At 43.8% G+C, this 27,271-nt stretch overlaps 1 protein-coding gene across 1 annotated transcript in view; it reads left to right on the top strand.

Annotated features, from left to right (window-relative positions):
* Positions 1-27,271, top strand: part of LOC103063425 (complement C4-B) — a 72,889-nt gene that overhangs the window by 26,744 nt on the left and 18,874 nt on the right. The window contains exons 14-30 of the mRNA XM_088128640.1: positions 843-998; positions 2,429-2,555; positions 3,067-3,138; positions 4,350-4,541; positions 7,055-7,163; positions 7,464-7,534; positions 9,228-9,367; positions 12,031-12,240; positions 15,539-15,590; positions 16,355-16,444; positions 17,865-18,068; positions 18,746-18,821; positions 22,029-22,185; positions 22,330-22,470; positions 23,590-23,761; positions 25,424-25,611; positions 26,809-26,967. Of these exons, the coding sequence (XP_087984766.1) occupies positions 843-998; positions 2,429-2,555; positions 3,067-3,138; positions 4,350-4,541; positions 7,055-7,163; positions 7,464-7,534; positions 9,228-9,367; positions 12,031-12,240; positions 15,539-15,590; positions 16,355-16,444; positions 17,865-18,068; positions 18,746-18,821; positions 22,029-22,185; positions 22,330-22,470; positions 23,590-23,761; positions 25,424-25,611; positions 26,809-26,967 (2,316 nt within the window). The remainder of the gene's footprint in view (positions 1-842; positions 999-2,428; positions 2,556-3,066; positions 3,139-4,349; positions 4,542-7,054; positions 7,164-7,463; positions 7,535-9,227; positions 9,368-12,030; positions 12,241-15,538; positions 15,591-16,354; positions 16,445-17,864; positions 18,069-18,745; positions 18,822-22,028; positions 22,186-22,329; positions 22,471-23,589; positions 23,762-25,423; positions 25,612-26,808; positions 26,968-27,271) is intronic.

Below are 27,271 nucleotides of genomic sequence, written 5' to 3'. Positions count from 1 at the left end.
TACAAATTAGAGTTAAAGACAGACTTCGGAGCGGATCTTGTTCTTAACCTGAGGGCTGCCTGTATTTCGTATCATATCCCCCGAGCACAAAGCTTTCAGTGGCTGTTCCAGTCCGGAGTGCAGGGACCCTGCTGTTGGGCTGTCCAGCTCCAGCCGTTCTGCCCTCTCTCCTCTCCTGTGAGCCCTTTTACTGCTCTGGGGAAAGGAACCCCTTCCCCTCGAAGCTCCTGGGCTCAGTGCAGCTCCACAGGGCGGGCCATCTACAGCCAGGGGTGACTTTGATGGGCAGGGTGGAAAGGAGGTGATAAAGGGAAGCGAGGGTCAATAGCAAGGAAGAGCAGAAGGGGCATGATGGGAAAGCTTGTGAATTCTGTGAACATTGCTAATGTTTATTATAGTGATGGTTGTCCTCGGCTGTCGTTATATGTACATTTGTTGTCATTATGGTTATTGTCTGATTGTGTTGAGGTTTAATCCTACGCTAGCCACCCAGAGTTGCTGTGGTCAGGAGGGGGGCCATATAAATTGATTGAAATAAATAAACAGATTGATGACATGCCATCAAGTCAGCGTTGACTCTTAGCGATCACATAGATAGATTTTCTCCATATAAATAAATAAGTAAGTAATTAAGTAAGGTTTTTTGGCAGTTTGCAAGGGAGAATATTTAGACCTTAGGCCAACCAGGCTTCCTCCAACCCATTACCCTGCAAACATTTTGGACCACAGCTTCTGGAATTCCCAGATAATTCATGGAGTTGTCATCCCACCATCTAGAGATCAAGAAAGAAGTTGTGCTTGGCTGTCATAGTTATCCCTCACTCTGTCTTTCCAATCTTCAGCTGGAGATTCGCTCATCATCAAACTTAAACAGTCTGCGGCCCCAGTCTCTCATGTCACTCACCGTAAACACGGATACCAAATCCCTCATCTCTCTCTCTGCCACCGACGCTGCTGTTTACGCCCTCAACCGGAAGAATCGACTCACGCAGAGCAAGGTATAGTCCCTCCACCCACTCTTCTTGGTTGTTTGGGTATCCAATTTCCTTTTTTGACTCCTTGTGGAATAACATCACTGTAATTGTTGGGAAATTGTCGGGCACATTTGGGATTTTGAAAGCACGTTGTGAGGGCTGTCATAGAAAAGCTGCCAGGGTGGAGTGAAATAATGGAGGTCTTGCCTTGGGAAGTGGGGAGAGGACAGTGAATGCTAAAGGGAAAAGATACAGGACTGAGCAAGTGGGAAGCACAATAAACTCAAATTAACCCCCCTTGATTTTGTTTGGTGTAAGATGGGGCAGAGAGAAACTCTACAAGCTTTCACGTTTCTATTACCCTACAACAGTCAAGAGCATTCCTGGAATTCCTGCTGATTCTGTTTCTTGACTTTGCCTATCTTGCAAGGCTGACATAGGCACAACCCACAATCCATTTTTGTATTCCTTGTTGCTTCCTTTAACTCCTGGACATGCTCCCTATCACCCTAGCTACCATTTGGAGCCCAAAGGCATTTTGGGGAAAGAAGACGCTACCAAAAGCCCTCATTTGAATTTGAAGCATAGCTTCTCATTGTGCTCAAACTGATGGCTCTCAATGAAGGTGTTTCTTGAGTCTCCCCATCTCCCAGCTCCTGGGACAGGAATGCATAAATTGTGGCATTTTGTGATGACATGGTCCTGCACATTTTTTGCCCCTCTAATGGATGCCTGTGAATTATACATCCATATTAGCCTAGTAACCCAGCAATGATCCTAAAAGATGAATCACAACACTAAAGGATCCCTCATGCCCAGGCCCCCTCAGTGCCAGAATTCAAATTAGAGCACCCCTGACAGGTGGCTCTTCAACCTCTATTTCAATATGTCCAGGGAAGGAGAACCCACCATCTCACCTTGTAACTGGTCCCACAGTTGAATTTCTGTTATTGTTAGAAGGTTCTTCCTAACATTCAACCAGATCCTGCTTTCCTATAACTGATTATGATTGATGATATGTCATCACATTGGTGTTGACTCTTGGTGACAACATAAGTAGACCTTCTCCAATCTCCATGATGACTTCTTATAGTGTAAATCCATTATTCTGTGTCCTGTGATGGGATAACAGAGAACAAGTAATGGCCATCTTCTGCATGACTCTCTTCAGTTATTTGGAGTGCTATCAAGATATCCCCCCACTCTTCTTTTCTCAAGGCTGAACATAGCTGGATCTTCAGTCTCTCCTTGAAGGATTTAACTTTCCAATCTCTGATTATCCTTGCTAGTTATGTTTGCACCTATTCTAGTCTGTATTAGCTAAGAAGGTATTTTGCTGGTCTTTCTAGTGAAACATCACACATTAATGAAAGCAATCTCTCTTTCTTTGTAGTATCTCTCACTTCATCATCTTATCAAGTTCAACACATATTTATTTTTCCTGTTGAAATCAGGTTTTCGAGGCCATGGAAAGTTATGATCTTGGCTGTACTGCTGGCAGTGGGGAAGATTCCCTCAGCGTCTTTGCTGATGCTGGTCTCTCAATTCGTGTTGGTGAACAGCAAAGCCCTCTTCGGAATGGTGAGTGACCAGGCCGGTAAGGAAAGTAAAGGAAATTGGACAATTATCAGCAATTTCTAACATATTAATAAAGAAAGTGCCCAGTATAAATCACAAAGCCGCCCAGAGTCGCCCGCTGGGGGAGATGGGCGGCATACAAATTTAATAAATAAAATAACTAAATAAATAAACAAAGCTGTGAGGAAAAGAAATGAAATAACTCTCTTCATCACCTCAAAAAGATGTAGGGTTAAAACTCTCAAAATCTTGGAAAGAGAATGCCCTTGCTTTCTGAGATTTGTGCCGTCTTGTGTGAAATTTCAACCAAATCTCACAAATTTTGGCAATATTTTAATAGCTTGGGCATTCATTGGTGCTGATTCAATTGCTTTACTATTTGACATACATTAATTTTTCTCTTCTGCTTCTGAGAAACAGCACCTCTCCTTTTCCATCAGAAACCATTCCTTTCAATACTGCTAGCAGGACTTTTTTTGAGTTTCTGCCCATCTTCTCCTTTTTGTTCCCACAGCACACGGATGCAGAGAAAATGCTTCCCGGAAGAAGCGTTCCTTGCCATTCCAACTTGAAATTGAGAAGAAGGGTAAGTGCTGTGAGATGAAATGATGAGGTTTCCCTCTGTGGCTCTAAGAACGCAGTTGCTCCAATTCAAGCAAGGAACTTTACAGGGGAGAGCCAAAATGCAATGCATACAGGTAGTCCTCATTTAACATCCACTCGTTCAGCAACTGTTCAAAGTTACGGTGATGCTGAATGAGGAGACTTATAACCAGTCCTTGTAGTTGTGGCCGTTGCAGCATCCTCGTGATCATGTGATTGCAATTCGGGCACTTGGCAAGCGGCTCGCAATTATGACGGTCGCAGCATCCCACGATCACGTAATCGCCATTTGCGACCTTCATTGCCAGCTTCCGACAAACAAAGTTAATGGGGAAGCCAGCAGGAAGTCGTAAATGGCGATCATGTGATGTTGTACTTAATGCCCACACGGGTTTCATTTAACAACAGCAGCCGGAACTGTTGCAACTGCCATTGTAAGTCAGTGTGGTCACACGACATTGTGCTTTATGACTGGAGTTGCCAGTCCCAATTACTGTCGTTTAGCGAGGGCTACCTGTAATTTATTTTCCAACCATCTGTTTTGTCTCTCCTCTCCCCCCTAACAAAATACCACAAACCTATTAAGAAAACAAAGATGAAACAGCTATGTGATTCCTTTCAATCAGTAGCCGTAAGGAAGGAGCTATTTAGTAATAGCAAGAGGAAGAAATGACCAGAGTGGGTTCTCCTTGGTGCCTTCAGAGATGTTCCCAAGCTGTAGGGTTGTGTTTTGAATCTCCTGAGTTTTGGGTCCTCTACATCCCAAGGGCATTGAACATGCTTGCCTCAAATCTTGATCACTAAAGTCTCATGAGGTTTGGCCATCTTGCAGACTCTTGGCCATTGAGTTGATTTAACCCAGTACATACACACAATGGATCGAATATATACGTGTATAAATAATTTTGGGATCCTGCAGATACCATCTACACGGGAGACAGGTGTGTGTCAAAATAGCAGCAGGCACCGCGTTGCCAACCTTTGGTTTATGTGGTCATCCCCAAAAGCTGTATAACGGTCTGATATATCAGAAAGAAAAGTTTGGGGACTGCTAAGCTAGATTGGCCTGAATTCTGAGAAGGGAATGTGAAACACTGGGTTACTTTACCTTTATCTTTACCCTTATTATTATTATTTTTTTTGCATTTGTATCCATTGATATTTTATCATCTCCTCCCGCTCTCTCCTTTGCAGTTGCCAAATATCGTAAATCGGATTACCTTAAATGCTGCAAGGGCGGCATTGTGCTGCTTCGCACTCCACGGACATGCGATGAACGTGCCAGAAGGATTGAAAACACGGAGTGCCGTCAAGCCTTCCTTGACTGCTGCCGCCATGCTGCCAAATTACGTCGCCTGTCCTGGGGTTCCCACGGACTGGCAAGGGGTGAGTATGGCACCTTGAGCCAGGTGTATTTCTCCACCCTGATCAGGCAAAGAGAAAGGTTTAGATCAGGAAAGGCAATCCCGATGTTTGAGCTGTCAGCCCAACAAACATGTTTAATAACTAAGAGTTCCAGCTTAAGGGTTCTTCCTCACAGCAGCCATAATATCTTTCCTCCAATCCTTAACTTGGCAGAAATTTAGGCTGGCAGGAATTGCACTTCCCCAACAGCTGAGAAGTTAATTGCCCCAGTAAGAAGTCTTCCTTTCAGATTTAATGGGGCACAAGTTAAGAAAAGTATCTGATGGATATCCTGCCAGATCACTCTCCGTAACGTGGATCGGGGCTGGACCAGGGGAAAGGAGATGAGTTTTGATAGATGGCTAGACCCATAGGTTTAGCCATCTGTCAAAACTTCATCCTTGAGTGGGGTAAGAGGATTCCTGGTAAGGTCTTGGGCTAGCTGACTGGTACTGATTCCCTGCCTTTCTTGCCACCCCAGCTGCCCGAAGAACAATAAACCTATATTTCAACTTAGCCTCTTCAAGGAGCTTAATCAAAATGTTGTGGGCTCTTTGTTGTGCTAGCTGATAGGCACTGGAGACAAAGAGCTGTTAAGTCCTGTCAGCCTTGCGAAGTAGTTCAAACAAGAAGCCAAAACCATGAGTACTAACACTATCTTTATTGTAAGGTTATAGTAACAGATTCTTGCAAGTCTGAAAGCCCATCTCCCCCCCCCTTCATCTTTACAGTCCAAGAAACTAGGGAGGGTCCCTTCTTAGATGTTTGCCACATCCCCATTCCTTCTGTGGGCTCAGCTGCCTCTTATCTCACCTAGTCTGCAGCTCTTCCTCCTGTCTCCCAAGGTCAGACCCACAGACCATTACAAGTCCCTTGTGGACAAGGAATCAAGAATTACATAGAGTTCTATAAGGTATTTTTAATGCAAGGATTGGGGTCAGGTGGCGAATCTTGGAAACTATGATAGGAACTTCCAACCCTCATTTATGAGTGAGTTTGTTAAGGCAGAATCTCTTTTTCCTGGCCCCTTTGTAGCCTGAGCTGAGTTGTCATCTGACCAACTCTTCTCTTAATTGCTTATTTTCCCAGCCTTTCCACAGTCTTTTGTAGAAGCCAGCTGATTACCCACCAGGTCTCCGATCACAGAGTTCAGCTCCATTTGAACAGACACCTGATGGGTAAAGCATCAGCTCCTGCCACCTCACAGATTCCTGCCCAAATCCAGGCAGCAGGAAGAGATGCCCAGATCTGGAACTATTTCTGAAGCATTTTGAGGCAGCCAGGCTACAGTTTTTCTCAGCCTTACCCAGAGGGCACTGCCGGTGATTGAACTAATCCTTCTCTGCTGGCAAAGCATATTCTCTATCCATCCCTGAATTAAAATTCCTCTCTCAGGGCACAGACAGGGAACTTTTTGTCTGGAATTAACTCAAGTGTTGCATTAGTACCATCCATTCCGACCCAGATTGGTTGTTGTTAGGAGAAGGATGACCAATCCTCTCTCCTTGAAGCCGGTGCAGGGGAAAATGAGCATTTCATCTCACTTAATCTTTCATCAGTCACAATCTCTCATTCTAATCTCCCTCTCAGGGTTATTGGGAAAATAAAATGATGGGAGGCCATGTCTGCTGGCCATATCTCCTTGGAGATGGTTGGGATGAAAAAAAAAAAAAAAGCTTAAAATCAGTATCCAGAACTGAGTATCTGTGAAGGAATGGTTGGATGAAGGCCACACTCGAGGAGATAAGCATTCCCACGCTCCTGTTGAGGGCTAAGGGAATGCTTATCTCCTCAAGCGCGGCCTTCATCCAACCATTCCTTCACAGTATCACTCGTTACTAGCTGCTAAGCCAGACTTTCACAACCTGATACCCTTCTGATGTGTTGGATTACTCCTCTCACTGTTCCCAACCCTCATGGGATTGACTGGGGATGATGGTAACTCTAGACCAGTCTACCTGAAGGGCACCAGCCTTGGGAAACCTGCAATAAGTACATGATTTTAATTGCTGCTTATTCTTTATTGTATTTCTAAATAGCCCAATAACACAGCAATTAAAACATATGGGAAAAGGTATCCATTATGCTCTTCCCTTTTGAATTAAACAACATTCTGCAGATCGTAGAATAGTTACATCAAAGCTGTTCGCTATATTGCTCTATAACTTTCTATTCTTGCAAAGCATTCTGGCATATCCATGTACTACTTCAGACATTGCCTTTTGTTCTTTAGACTTCTCACTTCTTTATTTTTGAGAATCTAACCAGTTCCATTCCATCATGACTTTCTTGCTCTTCCCTTCCTATAATCGTAACAATAAATACAGCATAAACACCACATTAATAAAAGTAGCGATAAAACAGTGAAATTCTAGACCCATTGTAATGCTGGTTAAAATATCTGAATCTGGTCAAGTTAGAGGCCTGAAAACCTCTCCCCTTCTGGAAGAGAGCAAAGTGAAATGTTTAGCTGGTGACCTTCTCTTTCCACATAGTCCAAGATGAAGAAGAAGATGATTTTTTTGATGATGAATTTATCCAACTGCGAAGCGTTTTCCCTGAGAGCTGGCTCTGGAAAACATTCTCTGTGGATCGAAGCCACACGTGAGTAGAACAGAAACTCTTTTACATGTGTTTCCTTTCCTGTGATAGTATGAATGTTTCATCTGTGTCAGATGTTGGGCTCTGGGGAGCCTTGAACCAGGGGCTGAGCCCAAATATTTGCCTGTGTAAATATGTATGTATGTCTCAGGTCTTGGGTTTCTGGGATGAGGGCTTAATGCAAGGGTGAACAGTCTGGTGATGACCAGTGGCTATATTAAATGTTTTGAAGAGTTTTATGGCCTGGGTGGAAGGGTATGTGATGCAGGAAGATGAAGAAAGCTTCTTCTTGGTCTTTTTCAGGGAGAATATTATCCTCCCTGATTCCATCACCACGTGGGAGATACAAGCGGTTAGCATGTCTCCTCAGAAAGGTAAACATTGATGATTTCTGCTTGTCCAGGAACCAGACATCCACAGACTTTGCCTCTCAAATATCTAACCTTTAAATTCTGGTGACCTTGGCCAAGCTACCTAAGGTTTATAGGAACTGCATTCCAGTTGTTCTGGAGCCTAGAAAAGGTTGCTTCGATCTGTGTCTATCTCCCCAGATGCACTGGACTCCATCTCCTATAATCTATAATTATTGTGCCTGTTTTGCTAATGGAAGACCAGCCTTGCTGTACTTTTTGTACAACGTTGCCGACAAATTCCATGTCTTTTCTTCCACCAAAATCCTCGATTTGTGGAGAAAGTCTACCTAGCTTTCCTCATTCCTTACTTTCCATTTCCTAGTTTTTTTAAAAAAAGAACAGACTTAATGGATGCTTTTAGTGTTCCCATGCCTTGTGCCTGTTTTTCCCCTACTTTACTTTGCTAATATTTGTTGTAGGTCTTAAATATATCTTTTTGTATGTTTGTTTGTTTACTGCTAATGTATTCAGAGATGTTTCCCAAAATAGAGGTGGGCAACCTTTTTAGCTGTTGGGGTTAGTTGGACAAGCATGCTTTTTTTTCACTTTGGGGAAATCTGTTGGGGGCTGCACAAACAGAGTGGGCCAGAGCTAAAAGTGGGGGTGGGGGAGCCCAAATTCTCTATCGTTTTCTCTTTCTGACATCATCTTCTCTTGCCTGAAAGGAAATAGAGAGCTTTTACCAGAGGTCTAACGGATCTCCTCCAGATGGGCTTTTCAGACTTTGCAAAAAATATAATTGTCTGCCTTTGCCATAAACGCACTCAAACTGTCATCTGTCTTACAGAGACATGCTGGAGCAACTAGTCTTAGAAAATGAAGTCTAATGATAGGGATGCCAATAGATGCAAAGAGCTGTTACACCAATAAGTAATTCAAGTCATCCCATCCTTCTCCCGCCCTTGCTTGTGATCTTCCTGAATGTATTGCATGACACAACCTTTATTTATTTATGTTTTTGTTAGATTTAGCAAATGTAACACAATTGTTCCATTTATATCCCACCTTATTCATGCAGGAGCTCAAGGAAGGATAGATAGCCTCCCTCTTCCCTTGCTTCCCCAAAACAACAGGTCTGTGAAGTAGGTTGGTTGGGAGAGAGGCACTGGTCCAGTTACCCGGGGAGCTTCTGTGGCTGAGGGGGGCATATAACCTGGGTCTCCCCACTTCTAGTCCAACACCTTTATCACTTGACCACATTGACTCTTGGGCTGAGAGGGACGGACTGGCCCAGAGTCCCCCAGGAAGCTCCGATGGCTGCCAGAGGACTAGAACCTTGGTCTCCCCATCCTAGTCCAGCTTCTTCCCCATAACACCACAATGGCTCTTGGGCTGGTGAGGGGGGCGGGGACTGACCCAACACCACCCGAGGAGGTTCTGTGGCTTGGGGTGAACCAAATGCTGGATTTAGATGAACGGTTAGCCTGATCCAGCCTCAGGACCCTTCTTTGATTTTTCCGTTTGTACCTGTGTCAGGGTCTTCCCAGTCCAATGGTGGCTTTTCAGTTCAATATTGGAGATTTAGCATGCCATACCTCTTACGCTTCCTTAGGTCCGTGCCTTCTGTGATGATTTCTTCTAGGTTTAGCAATAGAGTTCCATCATTACTCAGCTGCTTCCCTTCGCTCATGCTCCGTTCTCCCTGTGTTCTCAGGGATCTGTGTTTCAGAGCCTTTCCGAGTCACCGTCTTCCAAGACTTCCACATCTCTCTCCGGCTGCCCTACTCAGTGAAACAGTTTGAACAGATAGAGCTTCGTCCAGTTTTATATAACTACCAACCTAACCCAATCACCGTAAGTGTTTCCCCTTTCGCTATTAGCTGAGAACAGGCAGATCTCACCTATTAACTTCTGGGACAGGATTTGAGAAAGTACCTTAAAAAACAAACAAACATACAGGTCCTAAACAGCTCAGTCCATACACATTTAAGGAGCTTTCTCCTCCTGTATGTTCCACCATAAGGTAATGGAGACCAATCATTTTGGCCAATTTTAAAGACGTTCAGAGATGTCTTTAAAGATCTACTCTACTACCTCCCTAGCTTGGGGTTATCAAGACCTTTTGGAGCTACAGTATCCAGATCTTTTGTGTGGTGAGTGTGTGCCTATGTGTTAGTCTTGACTCCTAGTGACTGTCTGGACAAGTCCTGGAGTTTCTTGGCAGGATTTTTGGAAATGGTTTCTCCTTGCCTTGCCATCTTCGTCTTCCTAGGGCCCAGTGTCTTTAACCACCACACCAAACTGGCTGTCAAAGTCCAGAATACTTCATCTAAATTCCCCACCATTGGCCACACTGGCTGAGACTTCAGGGAGACATAGCTCAATGCTGTGGTAGGTTGGAGAAGGCTAGTTTTCCTTCTGACCAAGTCATACAACATGCTAAGTCAAAACCAAACAAAGCATTCAAAATTAGCGTAAGCGGAAAAACCAGACGCACATTTCTTTTCTCCCACTGTTATCTCATACGGACAGATTTTACCAGGTTTTGAGGCGTTTTTGAAATGTCCAAACCCTGTTTTTTGAGAGGGGAAAGGAAAAGGTACCTATATTTCTCCTCCTTCCATTTTGGGTAAATGTGTTTTTCTCTTTTTATAAATTTTAATTATGTATTTATTTGTTTAATTGTTGTAAACCACCCAGAGTCCCCCATTGGGGGGAGATGGGTGGGGACAAGCCTGCTAAATAAATAAATAAATAAATAAATAAATAAATAAATAAATATTTGAAAGATTTAAATTGGAAAAACATCTCTTTCCAGTTCTGTTCAGCTCTTGGACACAATTATAATCTCTCTCCAGTTTATGGTAGTTTGCTTAAAACCTGCTCTGTGTGAGACAGTTAATCCCAAACCTGTGGGAATTAACCTGTTTTCAGGCTGCAAATGGATGCTTGTTTGTGGGGATCACTTTTGAAAAGAAAAAAAAATCCTTGCACGGAAGAAACAGGCAGAGCACAATGGAAAAGATTCAGGCAGCAGATTTGTTCTTTCTCGTGCCCCTTTTTGATTTTGCTATGAAAAAGTACCAAGAAATGCAGTTTATCGGCTATAAGCTGAAATGACTGCAATATATCTATTGCTCAATTTTTGCTGCCAGTGATTAAAATTGGCCTTCAGAGCTAAATATAGGATTTTGACTGTTTTTATCAGATTTTAATTGTTCATTATTCTATTATGTTAGTTATCTTTGACCCGAAAAATGGATCAGGAATCAAACTTACAAATAAACCAGATAAAAAATAAGATGATTAATCTGTTCATTGATTAATCTATTTCTAATGCTTAATAAAGGCTGCAGCCATAAGTTAACATTTAATATTCTATACATTAGGTTTTATTACACCCAAAGGCCAGCCACTTAAAATCATACATAAGAACAATGTGTCCAGATAGTGATATTACATAAAATAAAAATACTCATTAATATAAATTGAAAAGAAGGATGGGAGTTGAGTACAATAATAGAAGAAAATGAAAGATTACACATTTTAAAGTAAGGAGGTTCTAATTAAATCCTGTGGCTTCCAACATTTAGCCACCTTCTTGGAAATTTCACTGGGCTGATCTCTTAGTAAAAAGCACCTTTTTCTCTGCTGGAACTGTCCTGAATACTTTGCAGTAAAAGAACGATCAGTTCTGCTCTCTAGGCATGATAGATAGGACAAGCCAGAAATAAGGTTGGTATATAACACCACTCAACCTGTCAAAAACGTACAAAGGAATATCAAACCAGTGTTGAAAATGTGAAAAGGAAGCGGGGATCTTCTATCATGCATGGTGGACCTGGGAAGAAGCAAAGAAATTTTGGTGCAAATCCATACAAAGATGCAAATAATATTGTGGATTAATAGTATGATGAAACCAGAATTGTTTCTGCAGTATTGGGTTTTATGGACATTGAAGTGGAAAAGAATTATAGGAAATTAACACTGTATATGATAACTGTGAAGTCCCTGGTGCTCTCTGAGCTTGGTGGTTTGCTTGCAGACATTTCATTGCCCGACTAGATAACATCATCAGTGTGAGGGAGCATGGGGTTTGCTCCCTGTTTATATACAGTAGTTTGGCCTGCCAGTGTTGGTGGGGGTGTGGCTTTCTCCTGGGTAGTTCCTTGATTAGGGTGTTTTTTCTGCTTGATTGTTTGTCTGGTGTTTATCTGGGTGTTGGCTGCTGGAGAGGATGTGTTCTGGTCTGTTTCCTTCTTAGCTTTTTTACTGTCTCTTTTAAATGGTGTGTAAATGTGGTTTATCTCTATGTGTCTACTGATGTCTGATTTGTCTGAATGCCAGGCTTCCAGGAATTCCCTCGCATTTTTGGATTTAGCTTGCTCTACGATGCTCACAGTTTCCCAGTTGAAACTATGGTTGAGTCTGTCCATGTATCAGAGCAGCTGGCCACTTGTTCTTGGATAAGAAGGTTAAAATTTGAGCAGATCTTGCTTCCCCTTTTCTTGATTTAGGTCTTAGTATACCTGGAGCCGGCTGAAGGCATCTGTTCCCCAGCGACTCTTGGCCCAGCGCGGAAGCAGCGGATAGAGGTGCCAGGGAACTCCGCAATTCCTGTGCCCTTTGTTTTGGTGCCCATGGGGGCCAGCGACATCCCCATCACCGTTGTTGCTGCTGGCGAATGGGGGATAGGGGACAAGGTTTCCAAAAAATTACGGGTGGAGGTAAGAAGCTTCAATTACAGCAAACACTGCAAACCTCACAACGGCTCCATAATTTTGCTCCTGATTCGAAAGCGAGAATGATAAAGCAGGATAAAAAGTCTTCTCCAAGCTCAGGGTTAAACTTGCCTTTTGAATGGCGTGCTGGATGGTACGTTGCCAAAATCGGTGGAAGCAGGACCAAAAATGGAAGGGAAATCCTGGGGGTGGGGGAGGGGGAGCCTGATTCCTCTCTGAATCATAGCTAAACATAGCAGCTTCAAAGCACGTGCTTCACAAAACGTGCGAAAATGCCAGGAAACGACATCACCAAACTTAGCCAGCAATTTTGTAGGGTTTTTCTGGATTATGGAAGAGGAGATGCAAATAGTCTCCGGATGGTTGGTGGCTTCAGCTTTTATGCAAAATTCTCCAGATCACCACATTGCACATAGTTGCACGTATTTTCACTAAGCCCATTTGGGTCACAAATATTGTTCATTTTTTATCAGTGGAATGTTGATGCTGGCTGGGGGATTCTGGGAGTTGAAGTCCATATATCTTCAAGCTGCCGAGGTTGAGAAACACTGTAATAATCCATGAGGCTCTTTTGTGTTGCTCCTGCCTTTTTTTCCTCCCCTTAATATAAAAATAAAATGATACTAAAAGAGAGCATATCAGCTTCCCCAACCGGGGTTTCAACTATATCAGCCTACAACTCTCTCTGCAGTCAGCACGATCAATCATGCTAGCTTGAGAATAATGGGTAATAATAATGGGATATGTGTAAATTCAATGTAGCTGCAGAATGCGAGGTTGGAGAAGGCTGTCCTAGAGTTTGATACAAATTTGTCTGTACTTAAGGAGCTTTTCAGAGTTATTTAGATGATCTTTAGATGCTAATGGAAATCACTCTACTGGTTTTCCAAAATGCAACAAATCATTAGGGAAAACAAAGTAAGATGGGCTATGGAGTGCTGTTTGACTGACCTATTAATATCGATCCTATTTCAAATCTCACCATTTTCCCAAGAAGCTCAGGGCAGTGTAAGTGGGAGTTGTGTGTGCTCTTTAGATGCTAGTATCAACTCCATAAGCAGGTGAATCTGAGTAGGTTGAATTTCACTCATGGAGCTTCATGGCTAAGCAGAGTAGTGTATCTGATTTTGTCCACTGTATGCCAAATTGGCTGTCATGTAGAACCTGGTGCGTAGCAACAGGACTTACGGGGAAGAAATGGCGGACTGAAGACAACTCCGCAAAAAGCAGAGCCAACAGCTGCAACAGAATGAAGAGTCTGCTTTTTGATAATTCCTCTCTGGACTTGGGATCGCCCACAAGTGCTCCAGACAGTTGCTCCTTGCGAGGAGACCGCCAGACAGCGGTCTCTGGTGGGTTTACAACTCTGGGAGATGAAGAAACAGCCATTTTGCTCAAACCACAGTCGGAGCCTTTGAAAGGACACTAACTATGCATACTTCCTTTTCTAATTACTTTTGGAAATTGCTTGCTAATACCTTTCAGCTGTTAGGAACCTTTGGATCGACAAGTGTTACAGCACCAGGCGAGTTTCCTTCAATCCTTATCAAAAGAAGTTTTAAATACAAGTTTAAGGACTTTTTTTTTTTCTTCTGAAATAAACAGCAAAATGGTGATTAAAACTTTGGTTTAAGAATGCTACAAATGGACTAAGGGTCCAGACAAATTTGAAATACGATTTTGGAATTCATTATAAAGAATCCTTCCTGTGGGAAAATGCTTTTGTTTTGAACTTTAAAAAAAAAACATAATTGTCAGATTCAGCCGGCATGGCACAGTGAACGCCGCTGCTCAGTTTTGCCTAGTCAATTTCACTGCCCCAGGCACAGGGAGTGGAAAAGGGGAAGTCAGCCAAACCACGAGTTAATTGCCAATAGGTGGCGGCAGTTAACTCCGCCAAGAACGGATACTTTATATCACAGCCAGCTTCCCTCAAGCGTCTCAGACAAAGGGAACCGCAGCGGCTCGGAAGCGCCGCGGTCAGCACGCAATTAAGAACTCCTGGCTTAACCTGCAGAAGGAAAGCCTAACAAACACAACAACCCCATAAACAATGGACAGCAATCAAAAGGACAAAAGAACCGGGCTGAACCTGCCATTTGGGCGAGGGGGAGATTACCGCGGATAATCAGTAACTAGACAACGGGGGAAAGCGCGGGAATGGGGAACCTATAAAACACTATGTAATCTGTGCCAAGCCAACCCTGGCTTTATTTGTATCTACTTACATTACACTCAAGTAAACTTCTTTTGCTGAACCTGCGTTTCACGAGAGTTTCATTGGAGCTGAATGTGGTAACTCTTACAATAATAAAATAAGATTTTTAAAATTGGACACTAGAGTGAACTAGAAGGAACTAAAGATTACAATTAAAGAACACTCAGGCTCAACTTACCAATACAGAATGAAGCAAAATATTTTAACATTGGACATATTGAAGTATATTTTTGAACAATGGACCCAGAAGTTAATTTTAAAAGTGTCTGCCTATAGCTAGACTGCGTCTAAAAGGTGTTATGGAAGAGAAACAAGTTCTGACAAGATCAAGACTGAGTTGAAAGTGGATTTAAAAATGACAGACTACAAGAATGACATGGAAAAAGATGTTACACTGGACATACAAAAGAAACCAGCTGATGCCTTAATAATTAAAACAACAAACCAAGAGAATGGCCTGGATAATTTTCCTGTATTGGATTTACAAAGGAGGCTTGTTAAAGCGTTGAAGAATTTTATGAGAAGAATAAAAGAAGAAAAACAAAGAAAAAATGAAAAGAAATGAAGTTCTACGACATTATTTGAAGGGACTAAAGATCAAGACTGTTATGAGTAAAAGGAAGGAATGTAAAGTTGATTTATTTGATCAAAGCTAAAATAGTTATGTTGTTATCTCTGGTAACCCTTAATGGATTTTTGCTGACATCAAGACTGAAATTATGAGGTTTTATGGATTTGTTTATAGATAAGAGATGGGGTATGGGAAGAAGAGATCATTTGTTGCATTTTAAGAAAAGGTAATAAGTGTGATGAAGGTAGGAAGTCACTTCTTTATATATTTCTTTTTCTTTTTCTTTCTATATTCTTATTTTTTCTTTCTTTTCTATTTCTATTTCTTCCTTTTTTCTTTCTTTTCTGCACCTTCTACCTTTTCTTTTTATCCTTTTATTCTTTTTTAGTTTGTATTGATTTTTACTGCTGCAATTATAATTCTTAATAAAGTTACTATTAAAAAATAGAACCTGATGCATAGCCACACCTGTTCTATTTCTTCTCTATTTTCAGAAAGAGGGCGCCATCAAGTTAGAAGAATATACCATCCCTCTTGATAGTAAAGGTAGGACTTTGTGTCAGAGGTAAAAGTCTCTATTTACTACTCCAGGGAACAGACCCACAAGAAAAATATTCCACAAGAACTGGAATATACTGTTACTCTGTTTACTACAAAAAAGCACTAAATTCCTGTCCCAAATCTAATTGTCGTGCTTTCCCTGAAGGCACCCTTAGAAAACACTTGAGCCAATTTGCAGCAAGTTTTGAAAGATAGCTAAACCTGCTGGCCTATCCATCTGTCAAAACGTGCCTTTACTCCCAGCCCAGCTCCATCCTATATTAAGGAGAATGATTGGTGGATGTTTTCCTACAGGTGGGTGATGTTTCATGGGAGGGAAGGGGAACAAAGTTGAAGGGGCTATGCCAGTCCCTATTCTTAACAAGCTTTGTATGCCCAAAATAAGGACAGCTTCATTTGCAAGAATAAGGATTGATAGTGGAGGTAGCAAATTTGAAGCTGATATAGTTTCCACTGGCTAAGGAATTTGTTGACCGTTCTTTAACTTAGCTGTGAGGAAGAGCTAATGGACTAGAAAAGAAAAGAGAACTGGTGCCCTTAGCTGCTGGAAATTTCTTATGGGCATTTCTTCTACGCCTGTTCCAACAGAGCTTCAAAAAAGTCTGGCATCTCTGGATGGAGGATGGTGTTAGTGAAGGGGAAGGGAAACAGAGCCAAATATTCTAAATTATTTGTGAGGGCTTTAGAACATGCTGCATTGGAGCAATAAGGAGCTAATCTTTGACCATCCTTTCCTTTGTTTGGGTTAGATGGACTCCCCAGATTTGTGAAGATTTCAGGTGAGATGCCGTCCAACGCCATTCCTGATGGAGACTTCAAAATGAGTGTCCGTCTGACAGGTAAAGACCAAATTTGAGATTTTTGATGTCAACCTTGCTTAGCTTTCAATTCACTACCAGTGCTGCAGTTTCGTAATTTCAGATCGGCTTCCCCAACCAGCTGCTCTTCAGATATATTGGCCTACCACTCTTATTATCTCCAGTCAGGCTGGCCAGTCATACTTGCTTGGGAATAATGGGAGTAATAATTCAACGCAGCTGCAGGATACAAGATTGGAGAAAGTTGTTTTAATTTTCGGTGGAGATTTTGTCTGAAGTAGCTTTACAGATCTATTTAGATATTCTTTAGATGCTTACATATATTGCTCTTCTGGTTGCAAAATAAGGTAGCCAGCATCATTGCATTTTGCTTGTTTTACTGAGCAGGCCCTGATCCAACTCTGATGCTCAGAATGGCATATTATCTGTGAAAAAGAGATGATCCAAGTCATTTTACTCCCTGTTCCTCAAGCAGTAATTGATACCCCTGGCATTTGAATCTTACTTTCGCAGTGAAGAGAAGAAGAAGCTTCCATTGGATTTGTTGGGATTTCATTAGTAGTTAGAGCAGTGTTTCTCAGCCTTGGCAACTTTAAAATGTCTGGACTTCAACTCCCAGAATTCCCCAGCCAGCACTGAGGTTGAGAAACACTGAGTTAGAGATTCCAAAGCAGATGAAGAATGTAAACAGGTATCTGCCATTTACAAGGAACTATGGGTAGACCAGCTTATCATTACATAGAAGGAAACACAGAGAGAGCAGATTTTAGACTTGAACTCATCCTGGAATCTGCCATAATGGTTTAGTGCCTGTCAACTGATAATGGCTCCTGTTTTTCAGGTACAATGTTGTAGCCATGTTGTTTTGAGTGTCTGGGAAGCTTCAACCAGGTTTATGCTGGCTTTTGGGGAGACAGACAGCATTTGAAGGAATGAGAGTAGCTTAAATGACTTAGAAATTCTGTCCTCCAACAATATGCCACATTACCTCTAGCATTCACTCACTTAAGGCAGTTATATCACTCTGCCTAATGTTATAGCTGGCCTTGCTAAAGACCTGCGATCTCCCTTTTTTGTTTAAAGTATCTGTATGGAGTTGGGGAGATGTAATGGTATGTAAGGAAGACCTTGAGAGATGGGACAAAGAGATGCTGCTTAGGGAACAATCAGATAAGAGAGGGCATAGCCCACAGCTGCATAATGGACAGAGCAAGAGGTTTCAGAAGGAACCATCCCTACGTTCTCAGGCTGTAAAGATGACAGTGGGAGAATTATACTTTCAGACTTGCAAGATTCTGTTAATATAGCCTTACAATAAAGTAGAATTAGCTCATGGTACCTGTCTGGTCTACCTGGGAAGGGTGACAGGAGGGGAGGAATTAGCTCTATCCTGTTCCCCTGCCCAGGTTATTTGGTGAAGCATTCACTCTTCTTCACACAGGATCAGTTCCTGCTGACACCCTTCAGAGTTCTCTGGAACCAGATGGCCTCTCCTCCCTGCTGCGGGTTCCACGCGGATGTGCAGAACAAACCATGGTCTTGATGGCCCCTGGAGTCTATGCCATGCAGTATTTGGACCAGACGGAGCAGTGGCTCAATCTGAAACCAGACAGCAAAGAAGTGGCCCTAGAAAACCTCCGCACAGGTGGATATGACCCATATGGGGATGTGCTGGGGAGGTACTGCAAAGCTGCATGACCCTTAGTAGTGGGGACATGCGTGGAGGGGAGATACTTCGGCCACATCAACTGATAAATTGAGGATCCAAAAGGAGTAGCAGCACTAGTTGGCTAGTGTCTGTATCATCATCCTACTGCTTTTCTCTGGGACAATGACCAGCTGACCATTTTATTTATTTATTTATTTAATTTCTATAACCACCCATCTCAATAAGTCATAGTGTTCTGCTTCATCAACAGTTCTCCATTAAAGATTTTATTTATTTAGTAGACTTATCCCCACCCATCTCCCCCCAGTGGGAGACTCTGAGCAGTTTACATCAAATTAAAACAAATAAATACATAATTAAAATTTATAAAAAAGAAAAACACATTTACACAAAATGGAAGGAAGAGAAAAAATCCAAGAGGCCGATGGAAGCAACACCAGGCCTCTAGGGGGCTGGCCAACCCCATTTCTGATGACCTCCCTCCCCACCCCAGGCCAGATGGGAAAAATATCCTGGACATCTCCTTCCTCTCGCCTGTGCAACAAGAGATGGTGAAAACCCTCCGTGAAAGAGTGTGCAGACAAGAAACCAGCCCCCCTCCCCTGCCAGAAAGCACCATTAAGTGCATCTCTCTTTCGTTGTTTGCACTGCAGGCTATGCTAGAATCCTCACCTACCGGAAAAATGATGGATCTTATGGCGCTTGGATCACCACACCCAGCAGTACCTGGTAAGAGCCAGCGCTGCAAAAGAAGTTGGGTCAGCAACAGGGAAGGGAGGAGAGGGCTTGAGTGGGGGGGTCATAGAATCATAGAGTTGGAATATACCATAGACACCATCTAGTCCCACCCCTGCTCAGTGTGGGTTTCACTAGCACCTCTCTGACAGAGGATGACGTAGCCTCTTTTTCAAGATCTCTAATGAAGAAGAATTCAACATGTCATGTGGCAGCCTGTTCCAGTGACTGACAGCTCATACAGTCAGGACGTTCCTCCTCATGTCCAGCCTGAAACTTCTTCCTAGGCCAGTGTTGTCCAAACTTGCCCACTTTAAGATGAGTGGACTTCAACTCCCAGAATTTCCCCATGGCTGGCTGGGGAATACTGGGAGTTGAAGTCCACTCATCTTAAAGTGGGCAAGTTTGGACAACACTGGCCTAGGCAAATGGTCCTGGTCCTGCCTTTTCGGTCAATAGAAAATAAGTACAACCCCTCTTTTGTATGACAGGCAGCTCTTCAGATATTTGAAGACATTTCCTCTAGCCTCTCCTTGTCAGCCCTCCAAGGTAGACCAAACTTGGAAACCAAAGATATTACTAGTAGTAGAAAGCTATTACTACTTATATTAAAAGGTTATAGTAACAGAATCTTGCAAGTCTGAATATGCTTCCCCCCTCCCTCCCTTTATCTTCATGAGGCACTTTCTCAGGTTACCGTTCTGCCCCTGACTCAGGTTTCTTTTATCTGACCGTTGTCTTGGTTGCGGCTCTTCCTCCTGTTCCTCAAGGTTATTCCTTCTGGCCATTACACTCCTCTAAATATACCCAGATTCTTTATCTTATTGTTTAGTTTCCAGATCCTTCACAGTCTTGGTAGCCCCTCTCTGAACACACTCCAGTTTGTCCTTTTTGAACTGTGGGGTGCAATTCCCTCCCTCCCTCCCTCCCTCCCTCCCTCCCTCCCTCCCTCCCTCCCTCCCTCCCTCCCTCCCTTCCTTCCTTCCTTCCTTCCTTCCTTCCTTCCTTCCTTCCTTCCTTCCTTCCTTCCTTCCTTCCTTCCTTCCTTCTTAAACAAACTTATATAGCTTATAACTAATACAGAATTATACTTCCTGTAATATGTCCTGTAATTTGGACTGTGTGCTCCTGCTAATGCATCCCAAGATAGTGTTTGCCTTTTCAGCAGCTGCATCACATTGCTGGCTCATCTTTAACTTGTGGTAGACAAGGACACCCATATTCCTTTTAAATGTACTATTGCCCAGCCAGAGCTTCTCCATCCTATATTCATGCCTTACATTCTTCCTATCCAGATGCAGAACTTTACATCTTATTCAATTCAGCCCAGTGCTCAAACTTGTTTAGCAAAAGCGTAGTGTGTGATGGGTGACCATAGCAACTACTGTAGGTAGCCTTAAGCGTGCATCGTAAATGGAAGTTGGAACCAACTTTAGAATATGGGCATACCTTTCTCTCCCCTCCACTTTCACAAGAATGAGAAAAGACAGAGGTTGCATTCGTATGACTCACTCTCACTGTAAAAGGGTCAAGCAAGGCTGGTTTCAGATTCAAGCCAATCATGGTGACCATACTGGGTTTGGAGGCCACCATGAGCTCAGTACCCCCCCCCCCCCGCATTGCCTACTGTGGATTTGGTTGCTGGGAGTAATCATTCAACAAATCTGGGGGCAACAGGTTTACTATCCTGAGTGATGTGGCACGTTCTACTTTTTTCTGTTTGAACATACCCATCATGATGCTCCCTGATTGACTGAGATTTCTGTGCCTTTCCATTCCAGACTGATTGTGAGCAGCTACCAAGAAAAGATAGTGCGTTAAAACCAAGAGACAAAAACAGTGTAATAATGATAAGGGCACCATCATCAGGGGCAGGCCCAAATGATCTTTTGGGGTAAGGTCATGTTATGCAAAGCACAGAGAGGAAGCAAGAAATAGCAAGCCAAAGGAACTAAAAAGCATGCGAGAAGAAAAGAAGAGGAAATGCAGCTAGGCCTAGTTTTACCAATGGGATATTGTCCCCCAGTCGCCCAGAGTCCCCCATTGGGGGGAGATGGGCGGGGGAGAAATTTAATAGATGATGATGATGATGATGATGATGATGATGATGATGATGATTTCTGGCACCCATCATGGCTTTGGTCAATGAAGGCCTTCCCATCATGCTTTTTAGTAAGATGGAAACCATGAGTACTAAGAACTACCTTTATTGTAAGGTTACTGTAACAGGATCTTGCACATCTGGAAGGGCTTCCCCCCTCCCCTGCCTTTACTGTCCAGAGAACTAGGGAGGGTCCCTTCTGAGACGCTTTCTCCACCCCCATTCCTTCTGTGGGCTGAGATGTCTCTCGTCTGACCGTCGCCTTAGCTGCGACTGTTCCTCCTGTCTTCCAAAGTTATTCTCACAGCCCATTACAACTAGGTTACTAGTCTTAGTTGTACCCATGCCACAGGTGGCATTCCCTGCTCATGGCAAGATCAGTGCCCATCTGTTTTGGCCAGGATGCTACAAGTGCAACCAAAGCCCACTTTCACCCCAAGCATCCTCACGTTGCGCTACGCAAGCTAGGATCTCTAATGTAGTACAGAACGTACAAGTCAGCCTAGTGTTGCTGGCAGGAGGGGCATGTAGTAGAGTGACCCCCACTCAGGACTCTCGTTGAACCTAACTGCAAACATTACAGAATGTCTCCCGAGGACACTCACCCAGCTAAACATTGCCCTTGAAATGTCTTGCCACTTAGAGAAGCGGGAGGTGCAGAACGACCATTTCTGCTTCCGAACGTGCATATATGTTAGCCTTGCAAGGTAGTCCAGACAAGAAGCACAACCTGGAGTACTAGCTCTCTCTTTATCGTAAGGTTACATCAGCAGAATCTTGCAAGACTGAAAGTATCTCTCCCCTCCTTTCCTTGTACTCTCCGGAGAACTCGGGAGGGTCTCTTCTGAAATGCTTCCCACGCCCTCCCTCCTTTTGTGGGCTGAGACCCCTTTTGCACGCTGGTGGTCCAGCCTGCAACTCTCCCTCCTGTCTCCCAAGGTCATTCCCACAGGCCGTTACAATACAGTAACCAAAGCTGTCCATCAGCCCCGCTTAAAACAGCCCCCCTTTAAACTCAGTGTCCTGCTAGGGTGCCCCACCTGCCTGGTCCAGGGGTCACGAGAGCTTACACATCTCGCTTCTGCCTCCGCGTGCTTTAGGCTGACGGCTTTCGTGGTGAAGGTTTTGTCCCTGAGTCAGAAATACCAGGCGGTGGATAGTGCCGGGATCCGGGGGTCGGTGCAGTGGCTTCTGGGGAAGCAAGAGAGTGATGGCTCTTTCGTCGACTCCAACCCCGTCTATCACCGGGATATGCAGGTGAGGTCTCGAGCCTCCGGTTCGGCTCACCCTCCATTTCCTGTTGCCTGCATGTAGGGGTGGCCCTTGTGCTTCAACATTCATCATGATTTTCTGGTTCTCATCACTGAACTTTTGTTTTTCCTTTTTCCCCCTTCTCCCCAGGGCGGTGTTGGTGGCCTGCGTGGGGGCCCCGCATTGACAGCCTTTGTCACCATCGCGCTGAAGGAGGCTTTGCCTTTGTATGAAGCCGAGGAAGATGACGAAGAGGCAGAAAGGCAGAAGCAGGAGCAACTGAGCAATCTGGTATGAGGCCAAAACATTAATATAGAGCCTGTGGAATCCAGGACTCTGAAAAATCTCTGCTTTTTACCTTTTCTTTAAAAAAAAAAAAGGAAGTTACTAGTCCTCATGAGTGTTCCAGTCAGTGGGCAGTTTGCATTTGCTGCTAAAGCCTGATTAGAATTGTTTAATTTATGTGGGAGAGCTTGGCATAGTCAAATGACTAAGAACGTTAGAGGTCCCTGGTTTAAATCTTATTAAATAAAAAATCTTTTTCCCACCCATCTGCAACGTTTGGATAAGAAGAACTACAAATTGGTACTAAGAGACTCAGCTTTTGAGTAAAGTTCATTTCTCAGATTCTTTGGTTGGGTAACTCCAATCCTTTTTATATGCACATTGGAAGAAACCTGCCCCATGTTACCATTTCAACTATTGATCCCTTTTATTGATTTTTTTTAATGGTTATGGTTTTTTAAATCAGCCAGCTAGAAAACTCACATCTCTTTCCACATTTGCTAAGCTTATCTGTGGAACTTTCCATGATATATACGCTGAGCTTTTTTAAAATATCCATTTCCCTGATAATGCTTTTTTTTTTTTTGGTACAACAAGAAATTGCTTGCTTGCTTGTTTAAACCATAAATTTCCAGAAGTTGCATCCCAAAGTTGTACACCAAGCTTCTCCCAATACATGCATTATTCTTTTTCTTTTTCTGGTGAGGGGTTTTTGCCAAAGAATGAAGAACCCCAGCACACTTCGCTTCACACTTCCAGCTGTGTTGTAGCACAATCCGTGTTAGCGGATTGTGCCAGTTCACTCTCACAAGAGCTTCACCGCCCACACACCCTTTTTCCCATTTCTGTGGGTGAACTCCCTTTCTCTACAGCAGTGTTTCTCAACCTTGGCAACTGGAAGATGTGTGGACTTCAACTCCCAGAATTCCCCAGCCAGCCATGCTGGCTGGGGAATTCTGGGAGTTGGAGTCCATTCATCTTCCAGTTGTCAAGGTTGAGAAACACCGTTCTACCGAATAGCAGCAAGAAATCGTGTGTCATAATAAAGCCTGGGATGAGCTGAAGGCCGCCAGACATGACTTGGAGGACCCTGACCAGCTCCAATATAATTTCCTTCTCCCCCAGAGAAACAGCTTGGATCGTGCGACAACGTATCTTGCCAGGGCCCTGAACGATCAGTCTCTGGGGCCGTACCCTGTGGCCATCAGCAGCTACGCCCTGGCGCTGGCTTCAGAGGACCAGTCGGCCATTTCTGTTGCTGGCAGCCGCCTAAAGGAGCTTTCCATGGAAGATAACAGTATTCTCTCTCTCTCTTCATCGTCATGAAATGTTGTTTAAAAATGTCTGTTCAGGGTATTTTTCCTTTTTTTAAACGGCACGGCTTTAACCATGCCCCAGGAAAGGGACGATCTGCTGTCCCAGGAAAATGAGAGTCGGGTGGGTTGTGTTAGGGTGTCATGAGCAAAGCATCTTGGGAGCCCCCCCGTGGAGCTCAGCCCTCCTTCCGACCTTGGTCCTCTCAGTTTCCCCCTCCTGGTGCGAGATTCCTTTCTTCCTCCTTTCTCTCTGCATCTCTCTTTTTCTCTCCCACCCCGCTCAGCCCAACCAACCCCTTTGCCCCGGCTGTGGCACTTCTGCCCATTCAATCCCCACCCACCCCAAACCCAAAGCACTGAATTTGGGGCCTCTCCAGACCCAAGGGCTCAGCGGGTGGCCCTAACAGCTGAGCCCCAATTAAGAGATGCATTCATTTATTTAAGATCAATATCTCACCTTTACTTTGTAGAACTCAAAGTCATGTAGGTAATGCGCCCATCTCCTATTTTTCCCCCTGTCAGGTGGGCTGGTCTGAGAGAGGGACTGGCCCAAAGTCACCCAGCCGACTTTCATGACAAAAGAAGGACGAGAACTCAGGGTCACCTGCTTTCTAGGCCAGCACCTTCACCACTGCTCCAGACTGGCTCTCCCTTTTCCTTACATGCATTTCACGGTAGCCCAATGAACCCTTACAAACTGCAAAAGCCAGATGGACGGGGGGATTTGGAGCACAGAGTGGGCTTCTAGAGTGGGACAAAGTGTGCTTATGCCTCTTCCTTCCTCTCTCTGTCTCCATTTTCCATAGTCCCCCCAATGCCCCTTTGAGAACCGCCAATGTTTAGGAGGCACCTGCTTCTCTGCAGGCTGGGAAGGGGGGGTCAATTGGCAGAATAGGGGAAGCTGTGAGCTGGAACCTGCTCCAGACCCTCGAACTGTTGCCAGATCCCAGTGCCCCCCAGATTCAGCCAGCATGGTCAAGAGTCAGGGATGATGGGAGATATAACCCTCCCATGTTTATTGGTGCCATAAGAATTAATCTCCCCAATTCCTGCAGGGACCATGAGGCAGATCGGACACCCCAGTATGACTGGTTATGTGCCACCATTCAGTGTTGACTATTGACAATCACATAGACCAGTGTTGTCCAAACTTGGCCACCTTAAGATGAGTGGACTTCAACTCCCAGAATTCCCTAGCCAGCATGGCTGGCTGGGGAATTCTGGGAGTTGAAGTCCACTCATCTTAAAGTGGTCAAGTTTGGACAACACTGACATAGACAGATTTTCTCCTGGATGATCAGTCCTCAACATGGCCTTTGGGGTCTCTCAATGGTGCCTTCATTGCTGATGTAACTGAGTCCATCTACCTTACTGCTGGTTGTCCTCCTGCTCTTTTTCCTTCCACTTTTTCCAGCAATATGGACTTCTCAAGGGAGTTGGGTTTTCGCATGATATGTCCAAAATGAATAATTTGAGCCTGGTTATTTGTGTCTTAAGTGAGAACTTGGGAATGATTTGTTCTATGAACCATTTGCTTGTTTAATATTTGTGTGGAATGAATGAATGAATGAATGAATGAAACATATTTAAGCATCGCTTCTACTTTGGCCGTAAATTCTATTCTCTTGTTCTTGGATCTCCAGACAACACCATGATATTTTGGTTAGTGGATGAGGACCGTCGCAAGGCGGTGCCTTCAGCTATCTCAGTGGAGACCACAAGCTATGCGCTTCTCTACTTGGTGAAGCAAAAAGATATTGCAAAAGCTAGCAAGGTTGCTAGGTGGCTGACAGAGCAGAGAAACTATGGAGGAGGCTTCAGATCAACACAGGTACTGACTGGTGTGACCCCAACCATTGCTTATCAGAAAAGGAGTGGTGAAAGTATGTCTGAATACAGACTGGGAATGAGAGCCAGGAGTTGGTGTTTTTTGTAAGAGAAAAGTAAGGTCTGGATGGTAAAGAAAGGTGGATGAACAGGACTCTTCCTGAGAAGTGGGCTTGAACTTTATGTCTCAGTAGGGAGTGAGAGACAATGGCAGACTCAGAGACCCTTGCGGATTGAAAAGAGGCTCGGTCCACACAGGCAGCAACAAACTGTGATGGTATAATGATATGTGGGAAAGACCTTGGGAGACTGAGCAAAGAGACACTGCCAAGGGAACGGTTAGATAAGAGACAGCATAGCCCGCAGCTGGATAGTGGGTGGGGCAGGAGGCTCAGAAGAGACCCTCCCTAGTTTCTCCGGTGATAAAGGAGATGGGGCAGGGGGAGAATTGTACTTTCAGACTTGCAAGGTTCTGTCAATGTAGCTTTACAATAAAGTAGAATTAACTCATCTGGTTGTGATTCCTATCTGGTTTACCCTGTGAGGCTGACATCAATCTTGCAAGTCTGAATGTACAATTCTCTCCCCACCCCACCCTGTCTTCTTTACAGTCCGAGAAACTAGGGAGGGTCCCTTTTGAGCCTCTTGCCCCACCTGCTATCCAGCTGAGGGCTATGCTGTCTCTTATCTGACCATTCCCTTATCAGCATCTCTTTGCCCAGTCTCCCAAGGTCTTTCCCACATACCATTACAGATGGTATAACGCAATGATCCTAGATGGATTGTCTCATTTTAAGCTGCAAATGAGAGATGCAGTTTCTGGATGCTTGTCTATGAAAAACACTATCAAACACATACTGGAAGGTGTCTGCCAGGGGAAAATGCCTTAAAAAATGGATATATTGGGGAAAGACATGTACAACAAGGTAGGAGGGAAAATGTTTGCAAAATATAGAGAAAACAGCATATAAAAAAGACACTGATTCTGAGCATATAAAAGTGCTGTGGATTTTGGTGGGCCAACAAATGCATACAAATCTTCAGGAATTTGCAGAACGATACAAAAAGTGGGATATGGTGAACCTGGGCCTCACAAAATGCAGATAACCTAGGAAGTGAATGATAGGAAACGGTGTGTTTTTTACATGGGTTCCCCTAAAAACTGCCAGGCCCTGATTTCTGTGGTGGCCTCTCTTCCCAGGACACAGTGGTGGCTCTGGAAGCCCTTTCCTTCTACTGGATCAACTCTTTCAAAGAAGAAGAGAATGAGCTAACAGTTTCTCTTAATGTCCCTGGAAAAAACTTGCCTATACAGCTTTTCTTTGGGAGATCCAATGATCCAGTCCAGGAAGAACTACAGGTACACATGTTGACATGGGTTTTTCTGGGTGTGTGTGCAATGTGTAGGTGGATGTAAAACCATCTAGCCCTTTCCACCATCCTCTTAGCAAGCATATTTTCCACTGGTCAGTTCCTATCTGGATCTTTGACCCATTGACAAGTCAAGATGCTTTTGAGCCCAGCTCAATTCCTTGAGATTACATGGACACAATCATGCAGTTTTCTTGGTAGCAGCGTGGAATGGTTTGGCCTGCCTTCTTCTGCAGTCTAGCCCTGGGATTCCTTGGTAGTGTTCCATCCATGTATTATTCAGATTTAATCCA

Source organism: Python bivittatus, unplaced genomic scaffold (assembly GCF_059951505.1).
Source record: "Python bivittatus isolate LINGU-HERP-01145 unplaced genomic scaffold, Pbiv_v1 ctg000800_np1212, whole genome shotgun sequence".
NCBI classification, from domain to species: domain Eukaryota; kingdom Metazoa; phylum Chordata; class Lepidosauria; order Squamata; family Pythonidae; genus Python; species Python bivittatus.
Note: the sequence above shows the minus strand (reverse complement) of the source record. Positions and strands in the feature narration are given on the sequence as shown.